The sequence below is a fragment of the Varanus komodoensis genome, unplaced genomic scaffold, assembly GCF_004798865.1.
Source record: "Varanus komodoensis strain SLA01 unplaced genomic scaffold, ASM479886v1 scaffold46_3, whole genome shotgun sequence".
Classification (NCBI taxonomy): domain Eukaryota; kingdom Metazoa; phylum Chordata; class Lepidosauria; order Squamata; family Varanidae; genus Varanus; species Varanus komodoensis.
Genome location: NW_025336044.1, coordinates 4474234 through 4493262, shown reverse-complemented (window position 1 = coordinate 4493262; position 19029 = coordinate 4474234). Strand labels below are relative to the sequence as shown.

Here is a 19029-nt window from a genome sequence, read left to right as displayed (position 1 = left end):
AATAAGAACCATCTTGTGAATGAAGAGAAAGGGTGTGTTACTGAATTCCCCGTGGCTTGTTTTACAGTTAGGTTTCTTCTCAACAGCAGCCAGAAGAGTGGAGGTGGATGGAGAAGCTTCCAAAATAGGGTGACAAATAAGCAATGAAGGTTTCACTGCTGGAAGTCGGATCCCTCTTTCCCTCCCAATTAGTTGCCACTGGTTCTTCATCCACCTGTTTGCACAAAACAACCACCCATTGTGGGTAACTTGCACTTCTGTCCGAACGGAGGCCACGATCCACACGTGGATTTTAGTCCGGCAGCAAGCCGCCCTGAACACCCAGGCCTCACCCTAGGGGTCCTTCCATCCACTGTGGGCCGTTGTGCCGTTCAAACCCAGGATGGCGATTTCGTCACAAATTGCTGGGATCGGCTAGGGAGTCGCTCAGCGAGGGCAGCAAAACGCTTTCCTAGTTTTGTGATCTTGCCTCTGTCTGCCACTGGTAGCATCCTTTGGTCAGGCTTTCCCCAGTTCAGTGGCTGTTCCATCTGTCTGGTCAATTGCATTATGTATTTCAGCTCTCAGAGGGAGATGCTGACAGACAAGGAAACTGCCAGGAAGAACCTGCTTGCAGGTTCATTTGTGCACAGTTGCTAAGAGCCAGTTGCCGAGTTGCTAGCTGAAAAGCACCAACAGGGAGGGAAGGAGCAGCAAAAGTGGGCACACCAAAGACGGGTGGACAGGATCTCCTTCTTGCCCGCACAATCCTCTTGATTTTATGCGTTGCCCTGACATTCCTCAGCATCCTACACCTTTTCAACTTTTCCCGGAGTCTCCAAATATTCCAGAATAGGTAGATATTCCCTGCTTTTCATTGCTCCTTTCCAGAGAATTTACTGCTGTGGTTATGAAACCAATTTTACCGGTTGCTGGAGCTGAAAAGATAGAGCCACATCTGCACGTTTATGGGGTTTGGCACGGGGTGGGGCAGTGAACAAAAGGGACTCGCCATGGGAGCAGAGAGGGCTTTCTCGTCTTGTGAAGGATGCTGGATGACCGAGCAGAGAGCAGGGAGCACTTCTCACAGTGACCCCTGCCTGGTGCCTCATGGAGTGCTCATGACCCACACTGTGTCGCTTCCTCATAGCCTAGGGCACCATGCGGTGTGGCCTGTGGCTCAAACTTTTGCCCACTCCCTATTTATTGCATCCCTACACCCAACAGCAGAAGTTCACAAAAGTTCTCCCCAACTTGGTGCCCCAACTTGGTGCTCTTGGTGTTTTGGATTTCAGTTCCCATCCGCCCCAGCCAACACAGCCAATGGTTGAGAATTCTGGAAGTTGCTGTTGAAAATATCTGGAAGGTCCAGACTGGGGAAGGCTGCCCTGAGGAATCTGAGAACAGCCATGCTGAAAGGGGGAGGGAGGAAACAGGCACTTCTCTGCACCGTCTCTTTGCTGTGACTTCCAGGCATCTTCAGGGGAAGCCATCACAGGTGACCCAGACTGAAAACTGGGATCAGGTCAGGGCATGCGTGTGGCTCCTCAGCCAAACACTTGTTCTGTAACATACATGCTGGTGCCGGAGGTCAGACCAGATGGCCCGGGAGGCCCCTTCTGACTCGGTCTGTTTCTATACGCTCCTCCAGCAACATTAAATGGGCTCCCCAAACAGAAAACCCAAACCAATCTTCACTGTTTATTCTGAAGCTAGAACTTTGGTTTATTTATTCAATTTGCACCCCACCTTTCCAAGAAAATGGCATGCCAGGAGGCATTTTCAATAAAATATTTATCATGTGGATATTTTGATTACTACTCCTACATTGCATTTATATCTCAGATTTTTAACTCCAGCAAGGAACCCAAAAGGGCATACCTGGTCCTCCTACTCTCCATTTTATCCATACAATAATCAGGTAAGTTATGTCAGGCTGAGAGCCACTGACTGGCCCAAAATCACCCAGTGCGCTTCATAGTTAGGTGGGGATGAGAACCCGGACCTCCCAAGTCCCAGCCGAACCCTCTCACCACTGTCCAGGCCACCAAGCCACAAAAGCACAAATGACACCCCACAACAGTCCCGAGTCCTCTGCAAGCTTTGGGGCAAAGCATATTTCACAGATCCACACTGCGGATTTCCCTTACATGCTTTGATTTCTCTTCCCTTTCTTAAAGTTTCACACATCCTGCCCTCTTGGGATTCTGCAACTCCAAGGCAAAATCCCCACCACCACTCCCACAAGCTACACACGCAGTGCTCCAGAAAAGATTACATTCTTTTATATTCTCTGCAGACGAAACCCCCGAAAGTGTTAACCGTGAAGATGGAAAACAGGGATGCGGGAAGTTTGACTAAGGATTTCTGGCCGCAGACAAAGCAACAGTTTGCGTGGTTGCTGGAGCAACACATGGAGTCACTAAAAATAAGTTCCAGGCAACGCTCTGTATATGGCAAAGGGCAGAAGCTCAGCGTCAAGCTGAGTCCCTGACCATGGCCGCTGAAAACAGGCTTCGAATTAAAAGAAAGGCAAAACCCACTTAAAGTTTGGCGGGAGTGTTAAAGGGCAGAAAAAGAACAGGACAGGAGCTCTAGTTGATGGTTGGACTGGTTCACAGCATCTTTTTGTCTCCCTTTTTATTCCCTGGAGTCTTCATTGCTTACAAGGTTTTCCTCAATCCAGAGCCAAGGACATGAAGCAATTTTTGAAATGGCAGTGGAACTCTTCAGAATTGCCTTAAATTGCTGCAATGTATGCCTGCATATTCCTAATTCAAACAAACATTTCTGCCCACAACTGCAACCCCATGTGGAGAAAAAACTAACACTGTGTGAACAGGCCCTCTGATGAAACAGACAGCCACACAAAGTTGTTTCAGTGTTGCAACATACTGCACACTAAAATTAACAAGTCCCCAATCCTCAAGACTGCTAAAAACAAAACAGAACACTCAGCTGAAGAGCCTGGTCCCGTTTTCAGTGATCTGAAGGTAGAGCTTCCGGTCCCTTCTCAAGCTTTACTGGGAAACTGCACTCAGTTTCAAGAAAAGAGAAGAATGAAGTCAATGCTGCACATTCTCACTTCGGGATTTTATGGAGGGGAGGTGTTTATGACTGCTGCTTAGGATGTTTTCTTTGCTAAAACAGAAGTGGAGGATGGCTCCTTCTGCCCAAGGGCCAAGCTGAATTTCTGAGAAGTCTTCACGAACCATGCCCCAGGGGCAGATGGTGCCAAATGCAAAAGTGGATGCAGCCAGAAGCAAAAATTAAGAGGCCAAATGGAGCAAACACCCTTGAGGCTGTCAGAGCCAAACTGGAACAGATCTGGACTGATGTTTTCATCCCCGAGAAAATCACGGAAGCGCTTGCTTCTTCAAAGGGAGTAGAGGCATGTTCACTAGAAATGTTTATTTTCATCTGTGTTCACAGAGAGGGTGATGGATGCCAGCAGAGAGAGGCAGCCAAAGGGGGAAATTGCAGTCAGTCAATTGCCACTGTGAAAATTTATGAGCAGGGTTGGCATCCCAGCTAGATGTTAAATGAAGCTTTGGAAGCTTCTCTCTGCCTCTCTCTCATTCAGGAAAGCAGAAAAACTTTGCATACAATCAGCCACTCCAGCCCTGGATGGAACTCTTATTATGTAACATTCTTGTGGCAGCCATAAAACATCAAGTTACATCAGATCCCCTTGATGCATTATCCGCCTGCATAAAGCAGGTAGACATGTGGGTGGCCCCTTAAGCCAGCCTGACCAGGAAGAGGGCCCCGCAATCTACCTTGCAGATGAGTTTCAGTCTTGAGTGCAGCACCTTGTTGAGTAGACTAAATCCATGCCGGCTTGACATACAACCCACAACCCAAAAGCAGTGTAATCCTAGTCAAAGAGATGATTTTGTTGCAAACCAGCAAATCCACAGCTTGCTTCAAGCATTCTTCCTAAAAGAAACTTTGTCACCTTGCAACTCTGCTATGCATTTAATTGCAAATATTCCATTCAGCCAGACATCAGTAGGTCAGGATCAAAAGTGCTTAATTAACTAATTTTATACTTCATCATACATAACATCAGGGAAATTCTTTCTTTTACACTGTTGCACTGGAGGGTGGACAGTGCAAGTTGCTTCTAACTAGAGCATACAGAACCTGTCCAAGAAATTTCACTGAAATTTCAGTTCCCGCAAGCAGGACCTCTGTGCTTGATACTTTTAACTTGGGCAAAATGTGACAGCAGCTTAAGTGTAGTGTGCTAAGTTTAGCATTATTTACACTACCCCCTACTCTCGGATTAAAAATAATACTCAAAGCTTCAGACAATGAAGTGGAAAAATGCAAACTAGGACACAAATAAAGAAGAATACAGTCATTCAAACATTGAAGCTGCAGTTAAACATCAAAAGACAGGAAGAAAATGGATGCATTCAAAACATGGTGCTGGAGAGAGCTTTGCAAGTACCCTGGAGCAAGGGGTCCTAGATCAAATCAAGTCAGAGCTTTCCCTGGAAGCTAAAATGACAATGTATACTTTGGACACCTTGTGAGAAGGCATAACTCCAGTCTCCGAACACCAAATTAGCCAGCAGCAGTCAAGCCCCCAGATGGTTTCCAGAGGCATGGAGAGCAGGGGAGAAATCCCCTCTGGAAGCAGCCCCTCAGGGTGTAGGTTAACCCGGCACCAGGCTCCTCTTGTCTGGGAAGGGGCTGAAACTGGCCCAGGTGTCTGCGCTGTTGCTTCTGCAGCCAGGAGAAGCGGCCAGTCCAAGGACACCTCCCACCTGCACACCTGCTGTTTCAGTGCAACTGAAACGATGACCAAAACAGATCAGATATCCTCACCGAGTTCCTGGAGTCTCTGACTCCATCTTATGAGAATTACATTTCACATTGTACAAACACACAGAGAGACACTGTTCCTAACCAGATTATGCATATCAGGTTGCCTCCTCCAATTTAAGAAACGGTGGCCATACGCACAAGCACAGAGCAAGCCGCCTTGCTGCATACCGACAATTTTTACATTCGCTTTCTTCTCACTGTCTCGGCTGCTGCACCCAAGTAGGCACCTCCAGACGTGCCCTGAACTTTCACTTTGTTCGAGATTAGGCTGAAATTCTCCCTGCACCCTTCCCTTGCAGCATTAGAACTGCTTTTGTTGTCAGTGCATTTGCAAGTCTAATTTAACATGGCAGGTTCAACCCAAATGGTTTGGGACCGAGTTACCTGAAGAACCACCTTGCCCTGTGCCGGCCTGCCCTCCCTCTGAGGTCAAGGACAGCGGTCTTCTCACCCGCCTGCCTGCCACTGAACGAGTCCAAAGGCAGGAGTCCCTTGGCCCCACCAGGGTTTGGCCAAGCCCCTTTCTTGCAGGGCGTAAGGAAAGCTCTGAAGACCCACTTCTTTTCACTTCTGTGGGCTACAGTTTTTCATGGTCATACCTGTCTTTACAGCATTTCATGGAATTACACGCACATTGCTCTTCCATCTGCATTTGTCTCTTTTGGCCTCATTGGGCAGTATCCAACAGTGTCATTCCATGGGCTCAGATAGCCCGAGTGGAGCCCCGCCAAATTTTCCCAGTTGCTTAAGTAGTTGAATGTTATACTTGCACAACTGCTTGTGCAACCTATTGTGGAAGAAGTTGCACACATGAAATGCACAATTGCTCACACAATTGTAATGCGCAACTGCTTGCACAAATGTAAGTTTAGCTGGGAGACTCCTCTTGTGTGTAACTCGGAACACAGCCTGTGCCGTCAACATTATTTCAGCTATCAAATTGACAATTGGATCTTGCTGTTTCTCAGGTAGGCTTCCTAAAAATCATTCTAAATTTTAAAAACACAAAAGGGAATAACTTCAAGTCCTTCATAAGGGTACCACCTGCACCATTTGTGCCTCTCACCTGTAGGTTTCAATTTCAAGACTGAGACCGGCTTTCACCTGCAACAGTTCATAGTAGTCCTTCAGGTACCCTGCGATCGAGGTCGTGAGGAACTGCTTTTCTTCTTCAAGGGCTTCAATGATCATCTAAGCCAAAACACAACAACAACCACATAAACCCACAGGCCAGCTCACCAAGTCTCTTGCAATATGCAGGCTTGTACAGTCACCCCCAAAGATGGCTGAGAATTGCTCCCCGCAATACCCAAGCTTCCAGTACGATCAGGAACGCAGCCTTTACTGGGATTGCAAACATGGCTAGGCTTTTAGGCACAACCCTGCAGTACCTAGTGCAATATTTATTCTGTTACCATTCCACTTTTCTTCCAAGAGGCATCATCATCATCACTTTATCTTCACAACCGCCTTATGGGATAGAGAATTAGTGACTGGTGATTTCACTGCATTTGCCCAGTGAATTCCATAGCTGAGTGGACCTCCCCAGTCCTCCCCTCCAACCAGTACACCACATGAGCTCAAAGACCGCTACTAGTCCTGCTTGGTAGCAGCTCCCTGGTGCCGGCAGAAATCAGTTCTTCCCATCCCGCTGTCCTTGAGCTGAAGGGATCAAGCCAGACTGTGCATGAGCGAGACTTTCAGTAAGAACTTCCCAAACTTTGCAAACCTCTTCATGAATGGGACAGAAAGGAATATGAGATTTAAAAAAATGTGTGGGGGAGAAAGAAAAAGGCAGCCACTTGGCTTTCCAAGGTCTAGGTTTGAGTCCCTGTGTGCTCAGTCAATCAAACCTGTGGGGCTAAATTTGGTTGCCATTAACCCTCGTTTTCTGTCCGGCTTTTCTTCTTTAATAGCGAATCAGCAGGCAGCCCGATATGGTTTTCTCTGTGCCAGGAACTGCCGTGTTCCTGGCAGGTGCCGGTGGGTGAGAATTTCAGTTCAGTTCTTATTTCGTAAGGAGTTGGCAACACTCACAACTTTCTCCACCGATGGGAGAGAAAGGACTAGAGATTTAAACTTTTGCATAATGGAGAAACTCTCTCGGCCGTGGGCCTTGCACATGCCATGGTAATAAATGTTCTCCACCCAATAGCCTGTGGCACCTCTGGCCACCATGTGGCTCTTGGACAAGACACACACCCAAGATACATCACCGTGTCGGGAGCCATTTCTGGTCCTCACGGCATCGTCCTCAGCAATCTCCCAAGGGCCTTTGACTCTAGCAAGCTCGGGCTGCTTTACTTAATCAGTTCTGCTGTCACTCAGAGGCCACACACACAGCTTTGGGAGAAGAAAAGGCTCACCTTCCGCTCACTGACTTGATGGGAATTCATGCCGCAATTCACTGTGATAGGTGTTTGTTAAAACTCACATTTTACAAGATGTCTTACCCATCTCCTTTTGAAACCTGCTGAATAGATCTGGGAGTGTGATCAAAGAAAAAAACAAAAAGCAAGTCTCCAGTTGACTCCAGGAGAGAAAATATAGTGATGCCCGAACTACAGCAGGTGGGGGAAAGTGCCCAAACAGGCAGAAGAATTTCCCTGCAGTTCTATGTGTGAACCTATGAATGAATTAGCAGAAAACGGAGTCTTTGGAGGAAGGCTCTAACTTATTTTCCGGAGAACTGAAAACAGAAGTCATCACTACCAGGAGTGCTCCCACACATCTCCCTCCTTTACCTCCAGCAAACAGGTTTTACAGGCTTTCTTATTTCAAAAGCCAGCAACACCTGTTTATCTAGAGTCAGCATTAGAACAGAAGAAATGCACAAGGGTGCGGCAGGAAGTAGCATCTCTCTCTAACTGCAGCCAGCTCTCTCAGAAATTCTGGGTTGTTTCTACCCATAGAAATGTTGCCCCAGTGACATGCCAGCAGCGCCAACGTGTTCATCCCTGAACAATGTTACGTCCTGCATTTAAGTACAAAATTTATCCAAGGCACACATGTAGGATAGAAAGGCATTGTGTGGCAAATCTATGCCTTTTAGTTCTGTGCAAGCTCAATGTTAGCTGAGAGTGACACAGCTGCTAAAAAGACTAATGCAATTTTGGTTGCATTAACAACACAGAGCACCCGTATCACAGGAAATAATCTTTTCACTCCATTTTCCCCTGGACTGGAGTCCTGTGTTGAGGACTGAGAATCAGATTTTAAAGAGGACATCAGCAAGCTGAAGCTCAAGGAAGGTTACCAGGCTGGTGAGGGGTTGAGCAACCGAGTCCTGTGAGGGATGAATAGAACAGAGCAGAAATAGAGTCGGAAGGGGCCCACAGGGCCAATGAGTCCAACACCCCGGTCTCCTTCCCCATGTGGTCACCCATTCAGCCGCAGGCCTGCGTCTTTGCAGCTCAGCAAAGGTGACTTGACACGCGCGCCCAATGGATAGCTAGGCGAATGACTGGAGGAGAAAACCAAAGGGAGGTGCAACGACTCTGTTCCAATGCGAGTAGAGCTGGTCACACAAAATACAGAGCATGCTGCTCCAGAGGGCAGAACCAGAATCAGTGGGCGGAGCAGATGCCGGAAAGCAGACTTCGGCTAAACCCTTAGGAGAAACTTCCTGACAGCAGGAGCTTTTGACATTGACGCAGACGGCTTTGGGAGGTGGTGGGCTCTCCTTCGCTGGAGGGATTCGAGCAGAGCCTGGGAGCCATCTGCTCCCTGCATCTGGCACCACAGATCCTGCGTGGGGCAGGGGGCTGGGCCAAACGCCCTCCAAGGACTCTTCTGCCTTTCACTGGGAGAAAGTAAAAATTAGAGCCTCTCTCTTCATTACGTCTGCATTCAGCTGGACTATAAATCTACCCTTGCTGGTGACAATTCTCAGGAGTGAGCGGAGAGAATGAGGAGAAAAGTACTCCATATTCACATGTACATAACCGACCTTTTCTTTACCTTTGAGATGCATTTCATCCTTCATTTGTAATGCTCCATTGAGAGAAAGCAGGGACAAAATAAGAAACAAACACATGACACAGGATAACTGTTAACTTTGATTCAGGGGAGAACTTAAAATAAAAGCCAGGCACATGCACTTGAACTTCCAGGAAAATATACATTTTCACACTAAGCACCTGCCCTTTCCAAATAAACAGCTTTTACAGGCAACTGGTGCCTTGTGAAGGCATGAATAAAAGCACACTCTGGAATGGACAAGCGAATGCCCCTTCCTTCTTAGGGCATCCTTGGATGCAAAGGCCAGGGTTTATAAAAAATGCAAATAGCATTATGGCGGGGAGGGGAGAGAGAAAATTGGATTGAAGCAGGCCTGGAGAAAGAATTTTACCCTTTCCTTGGTTGCCTCAGTCCTGAAACCTGGTATTTGTATTGGTAGGAAACCCCTCCATTTGTGCCAAGGTGGAGCGGGTAACTTGTTATCTTTGCAAATACCAGCTTCCGAAGTAGGATTTTCCTCCGAGCCAAAAGGCAAGAAATGCCTTAAACAATCCCCATATGAGAGATTTAGCTACAACCCCCTCAATGCACACACCCAAGGAATGCAATGCACATTTTTAAACTCTCAGGCTGCCCAACTGCAAATGTGTAATTAACCACGGGGACAGTCTGGATCTTAATTTTTTAGGGTAACAAGGTTGTAGACAAAGGCCTCCCTGATCCAGGCTTCTCTTCACACTGTGGAAACCTCACAAGCAGGGCTGGTGCGCAGATGCCCCACCACCCACGTTCACCACTCCCAGCACACTGCCAGGGATGCGTCCCATGACATGGGAAGGGAGCCAGCTGCGCCCACACGGACCCCAAAGCCCCTGTCCATGCTGAGCCGCACGATCCAAGGACTAACGTTACTGGTGCTGGAACTGGAGGTCAAGAGATGCCACCGTGCCTCCTGGCCAGTGGTGGGTGCCCTCCCCGTGGCTAAAGAGAGAAGGCATTATGGGCGTGAAGGGGAGAAAACAGGGCATTTTAGAGCTCGGGGAAAGAAGGCATGGAGAAAGCAGAGAGGTGGGAGTTAGCTGAGGGCACCTCAGAAGCCCGACAGGCCTTGGAATCTCTGGGGGGCCCTCTGCCCCACCACCTTGCTGCCCAGGGGGCACCTGCTGAAATAAAGGTGCAATCTCTCTTGCAGCTGATTTTCACTGATTCAGTGGCTTTGGGGACACGTCTGCTTTACCTCCTGCTCCTGACCCTGCAAATCTTTTGCCTGAAGTGTTTCTCTAAAAGCAAAAGCCTTCCTCTCCCCTTTTACAAATAGAGGCATCCTTAGGAGACAGGGCAGGAGAACACCTGCGTAATCAAATTTGTGCTTTGTCATTTTCATTGTCTGGCCCTGTGAGCCAGAGCCCCAGCTTTGCAAGACTCCTTACTGCTCACCTCCATTTAGAGAGTTAAAATCTCTGGAAACTTTGAAGGCATATAGGGAAAACCTTTGGGAGGGGTGATTTTTAAAAGCCCCTTTCACAGATTTAAAGTCACTTTGTTACTTTGGGAACATAACATCTACTGGGCATAAGCGGGTTTACTCATACAGTTGCACTAGCTTTAAAAACATTTAAAATCAAACTTGGCCAATGCGTAATCGTTGTCTGAAAAAAGCTTGACTTTTCAATGTGCCAAACGCAGAAACTTCATGAGCAAAGCACCAAGTTCAGAATGCCGGTTGTTGCAATCTAGCATATCCTGGGGAGCAGGTTCCAGAGCGTGGACACGCTGCCGTGGGCCCCATTTCCTTATTCCCAAGTAAAGAAGCACCCCATGCCCCCACCGTGTTTTCTCGTGCCCAGGAAACCGGCCCCTGGACATGTTGTCTCTGGAACTCCACCCCCCCCCCCCCCGAAAGCAGCAGGAAATATGCAGGCCTGTTGTGGTTCCTAGTTCAGTGGCTGTTTCTGAGGAGACCTTGTCAGCCTCTGCACAGAGTCCTGGGAGTTAGGCTAGGCCTGTGCGGCTCAGCATGGACAGAGATGCTCTGCATGCGCCTGGGTTCCCCAGGGCGATCCCTGCCATTTCCAAGGAAGCCTTTTGATGTATCAGGTGCAGAGCAAGGTCTCTGCGGGAGAGAGACTGCCAGCCAGAACATGCAATGCTGGCCAAGATGAGGGAGAAGAGCTGGTAACGGGGGAAACCAGGGTAAGCCCCCGTGAGGGGACACTCTGTTGGGTGCAACCTGGGCTCTCCAAACCTGCTGCGTAAGATGAAGGCAGGGGCTGGAAGTCATGCCCGTCGGGGCAGTGAAGGCCTCATCTCCCATGAACCACCAGGTGGATCCAGAAGTGGTCTTGGCATACATTAGAGAGAAACGGGGAGAGGGAGAAAAACATTCTTCGGAATTAGAGGGCGGCCCCCAGGAATCACATCTCTTATCCATACCTATAAATATTGATGTTTGTTGGGAACAGTTCAAGCATGCTCCGTTGCAAACGGGAAGGCAAAACCATGATCAGCAGAAGGATTGCGCACTGCCTTTTTCAGAAACTCTGCTTAGCTTCACGTTTGCAGGGACAACTCAAGTGCAGCTGGTTTTCTTGCATTTCACACCTCTGCTTCTTGGGTGACAAGCAGACCCTGCTGATGTTCCCCTGGGCAGACCCGCAAGGAGGAATGACTAAGTTTAGGGGAGAATCCTGTGTATACTTAGAAACCTAGAAACAGAGCAAGTCAGGAGAGGCTTTCTGGGCCATCTAGTCTGACCCCCAGCTCCAGCTGGCTCCACTCACAATATGCGTACCTTGCCTTTGAACACCCTCACCAATGGGGCCTCAACCACCTCCCGTGGAAGCCAATCCCATATCCTTGGGGTTCTAACTGTCAGGAAGTGCTTCCTGGCATCCACCCTGAACCTTGGCTCCCTCCATTGGAGCACATCCTGCCTTCCTCTGCAGGGGAGAACAGGTCTCTACCCACCTCCATGTGACATCCCGTCACATACCTGTATGTCACCAACAGATCTCCTCAAAGTCTCCTCTTCTCAAGGCTGAAAAGACCCAGTTCCCTCAGTCTTGTCTCATATGGCTTCCCCTGCAAACCGGCCACCAACCTTGTGGCCCTACGCTGCACCAATTCCAACTGCTATAACACTCTTGTAATGAGGGGCCCAGAACTGAGCACCATATTCCACTTACGGGCGCACCAGAGTCGTATAGAGTGGTAGTAATACCTCTCTCGATCTAGAAGCTACACTTCTGACTACGAATCCAAGGCTGACATTCGCCCTCTTGGCCGCTGCGTCACACTGCTGACTCATGTTTACCCTGCAGTCAACCAGTTTTCTTAGCCAGAAGACAGGCCTACAACTGCCAGGACACCCCGCATGTATGGGATGGACCGTCCTGCTTTCTCTCTGTCAAGTGGGTGGTGGATTCTGTGCCCTTTCCACCTCAGCGAGTGGCATTTTGAAAATCCAAGAACACAAAATCCAGATACATCACATCCCTCTAATCTCCAGTGGCGCAATGCATTAACGAGATTGGAACAGACAACAGATCTACCAGTGTGTGAATAAAAGGGCTGAGAAGAACAAAAGAAATGTTCTCCAAAGGCGCAGACCTGCCGACTGCCATCAATGAACTTCAGTCACTTTTGCAGGTCATACGATGTCAACATGACCTATCTAGCGCATGCGCATGCACTAACTCCACTGGAATCAAGAGTCTGCCAGCCTAGGAAGGGTAGCTCAAGCAAGCATCACAAAGCCTTCTTGGACACCCTCTCCATCCCAGCTGAGCTCTGTTAGTCCAGGAGCAACACCAGGACAGAGATGTCAGGCTCAAAGCAGCTGCTTAAGTTGGCGTGCCTGGCTGAGCTGGCCCTGCACAGAAGCATTAAGAAAAAGCAACATTTTTCACTACAGGATATTAGAGATGGACAGATTTTGAGGAATCAATTCCATCTGTGTTTTGCATCATTCATTCTGTCTGCTTCTTGGTGCAACTAGAATTTTCTGTTACCAGAATTTGGCTCTGTTGCCCCAGTCTGCATTAGGGCCAGTGCGGGCTTGCAAAATGCTCTGCGGCTCATTCAGTGATGCACTTTCAGCAGGTGTTCACTGAAGCCAGTGCGCAGTTAGCATGTTGGACTGAGATCTGGGAGAGGCAGGTTCTAGTCTTCACTCAGCTCTGAAAGTCAGCAGGTGATTTTGGGCCAGTCATTCACTCTCAGCCTAGCCTACCTCGCAGGGCTGAAGGATAAAATGGGATGCAAGCTGCCTCGGCTCCTTGCAAGAGAAAAGGGGTAGGCTATAAATGCAATTTAATATGCAGCACTTGAAAAAAGCTGCTGCAAAGTCCACAGGCCAGATGCATAGAAATCGGAGATTCTCAAAATCAGGTGCTGATTTTTCTGACATACAATGACAGGGCAAGGTGGGCGGACGCCAACATCAGGTGGGCCCTTGCTCTTCAACAGAACGGGGATACTTTTTCCTTGCCACTGCAGTGTGGGACGCACTTGTGTGATTCAGACGTCCCAGGACTGGCGTCATAAAAGCACACTCATTACATCCATGAAGACTGCCACAGATTATGTGACTAAGGCCGGGGTGTCGAATTTCTTTCAGCCTTGGGGCCAAACCTTGTACTGGAGGCTGCATCGCAGTGGTGGGCGAGGCTGAAGGCAGAACCAGTGAGCAAAATGCCACCCTATTTTAGCATCAAGCGCTTAGTGCGGGTAACTGGACCTGAGAAGAAACATTTCGCCTGTGCAATGGCGGGGGGGGGGGGGGGGGGGGGATTAAAGCCAAAGAACTGGAGGTCAGGAAAAAGAGGCAGGCCAGGGGAAGGGGAAAAGCCAGAGGCCATGGGTTAGGCCACTAAATAGGGTTTGGCAGCATTTTATAAAAATTATGCATGGTGTGGAGAAAGTTGATAGCTTATTCTGCTGCCACCCCCACCCCCACATTAGAAGCCAGGGTCTTCCAATGAAATGGAAGGGCCAGAGTGACTCAAATTATATTATATTGCTTTATACTGTGCTTATTTATTTATTATTGTGAGCCGCCCCGAGGCTTCGGCGAATGGGGCAGCATAGAAGCCTCCTAAATAAATAAATAAATAAATAAATAAATTTTAAAAAATGGGACAGCAGGAAACCCTAAACAGATCTTTACTGTGTGGCTGTTATTGCTTTGTGCTTTTGTTTCCTTTAAAAAAATGAAAAAGGAGCCATTTCACACAGTGGGCTGGCCCAGACTCACTTATACGGAGGAACTCAAGAGCGGAAGATCCATCCAGTCCAGTGTTTGGCCCCTCGCCAGAAGCCCAAGCAAAGCGTGACAGCCCTCCCTCACCCATGTGCCCCAGCAATGGGTGTATGTAGGCAGCACCCAGCCATCAAGACTCGGGGCCACAGAGAGCCTCTTCTTCCACCCCTGTTAAAGTTATGCGAATGGTGGGTGCCAACGATGGCAATGGATTCCACAGCTTGACTATTTGCCATCGTGCCAGCCAGCTTCACGGCATGAGATCTCTGGCCTCATATGACAGGCAGGGAGAAGAGGCTCCCCTCCACCTTCTCCACACCATGCACAGCCATGCCCGCCTCCGCCATGTCTTCCTTCCCGTCCCTCAGACATTGCCACCCTCCCTTACAGAGGGCCTGCTCCTGCCCCCCCCCTTTGCTTGCCCCTTTCTGTGCCCGGTCCTTCTCCATCATAGCCTTCTTTCGGTGCGATGGCCAGGGCCTTACCTAGCATTCCACAGTGGCCATGCCATAGACTTGCATAAGGGCAGCATGATATTGGCAGTTTAGTTTCCAATTCTTTTTCTATTAAGATGCAGATGCAATCAAATCAAAGGCATTTCATGTTTCTATGTTTCTTTTTAAGTAAGTCAAGAGCTTTCAGTGGGTTTACTGTGTGAATGACAAAGTCAGAAGTGATTCATTTGCTGATCCAAGAGGAGGTGATGGCTAGCAGCCTCCCGGCTTGAAAAGGCAATTAGCCATCCCTACAGAAGGCAGATCCAACAGCAGTTACCGGCTGTGAGAGCTGAATGGAGCTTCCAAGTCTGGCAGCAGTCTACATTTGACTATCAGCTGCTTAGACCAAAAGAGTTAGGACAGAGCCATGTGGTTAGCATGTCGGTAGACTCAAGATGGACCTCTGGTCAAATCCAGCAGGGCTCTTCCTGCATTCCTTTGGGTCAATGAGTTCGTTCACCATGTGCAGCGTTCTTCTAATTTTTACACAGCTTTTTACGGTCAGTGGCCAGCTGCCTGGGCCTGGCTCCAGATGCTCAATTTCCTTTTTTTCTACAACCAAATAGTGCTCATTCCCAGGTGGGACAGAGGCAGATGCAAACTCCCGCTCCTGCCTCCTGTCATGATGAGCCTGGGATTTCACTGAGCGTGTACTGAAGCATGCAGAAGTGTGCATTTTCAGTACACGTGTGCAGGCACACGCAAAATCCATGTTTGCAAGCAGTGTTCCTGTGGCTGTTCTAAGAGATCGGGAGCACGGAGCCCACTGGAAAGCAGTAAGAGAGTGGCAAGTTAGTCGGGGGCTGCGGCAGGCTGTCTAAAGCGTACTCCCTCGAGGAGGTCACCTCCGGGACCTGCAATGACCCAGCCACCCCACCAGCTGGCAGCCCTCAGAAGGAGAGGCACAGCAAGGGACAGACACCCTCTGGGGGGCAGGAGCAGTGCCAGCTCCCTTGGGGAGCGCTGGAACGGCTGCTTTGCCCGCCACATCACAGGAGCGCCTCTGCCCCACATGGGATGGGCTCACAAGGAAGAGGACACATTCATGCAGGAGGCGGCTACATGCTGCCCCTGTGTTGCAGCAGCCTGCCTCTGTATCTGTTGCTGGGGAACATGGGAGGGGCATTACACACGAGTCCCACTAGGCGCTTCCCACAGGCAGCCACTCGCCGGCTGTGTGAACTGAAGCTGGACAAGGTGGACTTTGGTCTGACCGGCAGGCCCCTTCTTGCCATGTCGCCCACCCCGTCCCTTGCTCAGAAGCAGGGTGCTGCAGCTCAGGAGAAATGAGGGACCCCCCAACCTGCTGCCTCATCCCGTCTGCCCCGCACTGGGGCCTCAAACCCCCACAGGGGTCACAGGGCAGGCGAATGAAGTGTGGCCTGGGCCAGGCTATTCTAGGCACCTGCAGGAATGGAATGAGGAAAGAGAGCAGCGGGATCTGGTCTGTCTTATTCTGCCCCCCCCACTCCCACCCCCACAACACACACAGACATGCAGAGGGAACATCACGTCCTGTGCTGGGACTCCAGAGCCAAATCTGAGCCATTCCAGGCCCTCAGGACCTTTGTTTTACTGCTGCCTTCCCAAGCTGGCGTTGGCTGGGAATGAATTGCAGGCCACAACGTGGAGAGGCAGCACCGGGGGGGGGGGTGCATGGGGGGGCAGTTTCTCTAAGGGTTAAGGAAGCAACATTTCCTGCCTTCACTGAATTCCTCACCAGGGACTGCAGCAAGACAACAGTGACAGCTGCAACCGCCCACAATGTCTGAGAAAGACCAACATGCAGTTATAAAATCACAATGGTCACTTTTGCTCACACTTTGAAGTGAGGGCAGATAGAAGATATGCTGGCCAAGCTCCTGAAAACCAAGAAGGACCACACAAGTCAGGCAAAAACCAACAGACACATAAAGTGTTTCTAAAAAGCCAGACCAAACAAAATCCTTACAGGTTAACTACATGTTTAATTAGGCAGTTAGCTGGGGGAAGCATAAAGTGCAACTTTGGGCATATTTACTCAGAACTAAGTCCCACAGTGCACAATTGGGCTTACTCTCAAGTAAGCGGGTGCACAACACAGCCTTAGCCAGAAACCTGCTAAAATGCCGCTGGGTTTTGGAGGCAATGGGTGGTTTAGGTACCCAATGCAGTTTGCCGGCTTTATCCATGGATTTCTTCAGGACCAGTTCTTCCGTCATTCACCTTCTCATGCTCTCACAACTACTGCCATACTCCTTCTCCCCCAAAAAAGGAGGGGTTCAGAAGGAAAGGACCGAGTCACTGCGCAGTGCCTTTTTGACTGTCAGCTTGGAACCCGGCCTCTGGAAGTGTCCCAGAGCAGCCTGCCCAAGTCACAAGATGGATGCATCCAGTTTATTCTGGGTTTTTAGCCTGCCCCAGCCCCAGGTGGGTTGCAGGCTAGTTCCCAGTGCAAGCAGGAGCGACTGTCTGAACTGGTGCTGGGGCTGATTCATCTTTAACTGGGAAACAGCTGGAGAAGCACCAGTGAAGGTCTCCCCACCCCATCCAAGGAAGAGTCCTGCTGGACCAGCCCCAGGGACCATGCAGCCCAGCAACACACATGGCCAACCAGCTGCCCACAGGCTCCGCAAGCAGGACAGGAGTGCCACAGCCCCCTCTGCCCATGTTCCCGCAAGCAGTGCACACAGGCACACTGCCTCCAGCACTGGGGGGAGCCTAGAGTCACCAAGACCAGCAGCCATGGGGAGCCTTCTGCTCCAGTAGTTCCTCCCAGCCCCGCAACTGGCAGCCTTCGCCACTTCTTGTGGTGAATTCCACAGCTTCACCATGCACTGAGAGAACATGTCCTTTTATGTCTCCATTTCCCTCCAGCCAGGCAGCTTCATGGGACAATCCTTTTCCGGGGTGGGAGGGGGGGCATCATCCCTGCCACTTTCGCTGCACCTCGCCCTCCTCCTGCAAAGAGCCACACCTGCCCAGTGTTTGCCAAATGACTCTGGAGCAGATGCTCTCCCTCCCTCCCTCCCTCCCCATTGCCTCTGCTGCAAGTTAGGAATACTCCGCGCATACGCGACAGAGGGAAACTTACAGGGACAATGTATACAAAGTGCCTTGGGGCGCTGAAAGCCTGGGGAAGATCGTGGCACGCAGCGATCCAAGCTCTGCCAGGCCGTAACCCGAGCGGAAGGGCCGAAAGCGATAAATAAACCTATCTCCCTCGAAGCGACTCCGAAGAGACTGAGCCCCACTGGAGTAAAAGGCGGCTCCCTCTAACCCTGCTCGTAAACGGCTGGACAGACCGGAAGGCGCAGGGCGGCCCCTTGCCTTGCTCCACCGCGCGCCGACGGAGGTTGTACGCGAGCCCGGCGCCCCCCCCCCCCGCCCACCTACCTGGTACTCGGCCCGCTCCGCGCCTTGGCGCTCTTGCTGCGCCAGGCGCTCCTGCTCCAAGCGCTCGGCCAGCGCGCCCAGCTCCTGCCACTGGCGCTGCAGCTCGCCCAGGTGCCGGCGGCAGCGCTCGTTTTCGGCGCGCAGCTTCTGCGCGTCCTCGCGGCCGAGGCGCGCCTCCAGCTCCTGCAGGGCTCGCAGCTCGGCCTCGTAGCGCTCCAGGCTGTGCTCGCAGGTCCAGCTCAGCACCAGCGCGTAGGAGTCCTCCAGCTCGCGGCGGCTGATGCGCGAAGCCTTGGCGGGCGGCGGCAAGGCCGACGGCGGCAGGGGCCGCCGCCGCCGCTCCTCCTGCAGGCGCCGGTGCTCCAGCAGCAAGCGCTCCAGCAGCGCCTCCAGCGCGGCGCAGTCCGCCCGCAGCTGCTCCAGATGCTGCCGCTGCTCGGCCACCGCGGGCTCCAGGCGGCGGCGGCGCAGCTCTGCGGACTGCGCGCCCAGACCCTCCAAGCGCGCCAGCTCCTGGCGCAGCGCGTCGCGCTCGAGCTCGGCCTCGCCCTGGGCCCGGCTCAGCTCGGCCACCAGCAGGCGCAGCTCGGCCACCTCCTCCTCCTGCCGCTGCAGGTGCCGCGAGTGCTTCTCCCGGCCGCGCAGCGCCGCCAGCTCCTGCGCCAGGCGCCCGTTCTCCCGCTCCAACTCCCGCACGCGCGACACGTAGAGCCACAGGCGGGAGTTGAGCTCCCGCAGTTCCCTCTGCTCGTCCCACTCCGCGCGCTGCATGGCCGCGTCTTGCAGGTCAGCCTCGCCGCGACACCGGGCGCTCCTGCTCGTCCCCAGCCCCCGAGCTGCCCTCTCCGCGCCGCGCCGGGTCTTTGCGCGGCAGCTGGCCTCTTTTGGCCCGGGCCGCGGAGGCAGGCTGCGTAGGAGGGTGGGGACGCGGCGCCACGGCCAAGGGGAGCCGAGCGGCGCCCCCTCCTGGCCGCCTCCGCCCCAGCGCTTTCGGAGCAGGGCGGACGCAAGCAGCGCCGTTCCCCAGGCGCGCTTGGCGCTGGAGGAGCAGCCGCGAAGCGCCTACCCAAGGCCAGCCACGGACGAATATCGTCCTAGGCGACCCGCCGAACTGGAGTTTTG

General features: G+C 51.4%; 1 protein-coding gene across 2 annotated transcripts in view; it reads right to left on the bottom strand.

Moving 5' to 3' along the window:
• SYNM (synemin) overlaps positions 1–18758 on the bottom strand; it is a 31060-nt gene extending 12302 nt beyond the window's left edge. The window contains exons 1-2 of one of the 2 annotated variants that reach the window (XM_044444953.1): positions 17908–18758; positions 5882–6006 (exon numbers count right to left, since the gene is read on the bottom strand). In XM_044444953.1, coding sequence (XP_044300888.1) covers positions 5882–6006; positions 17908–18678 — 896 coding nt within the window. In that variant the 5' untranslated portion in view covers positions 18679–18758. Of the gene's footprint in view, positions 1–5881; positions 6007–17605; positions 17754–17907 lie in introns of those variants that run through there. The other variant, XM_044444955.1, reaches the window with a different exon arrangement.
• Between the last annotated feature and the right edge of the window lie 271 nt (positions 18759–19029).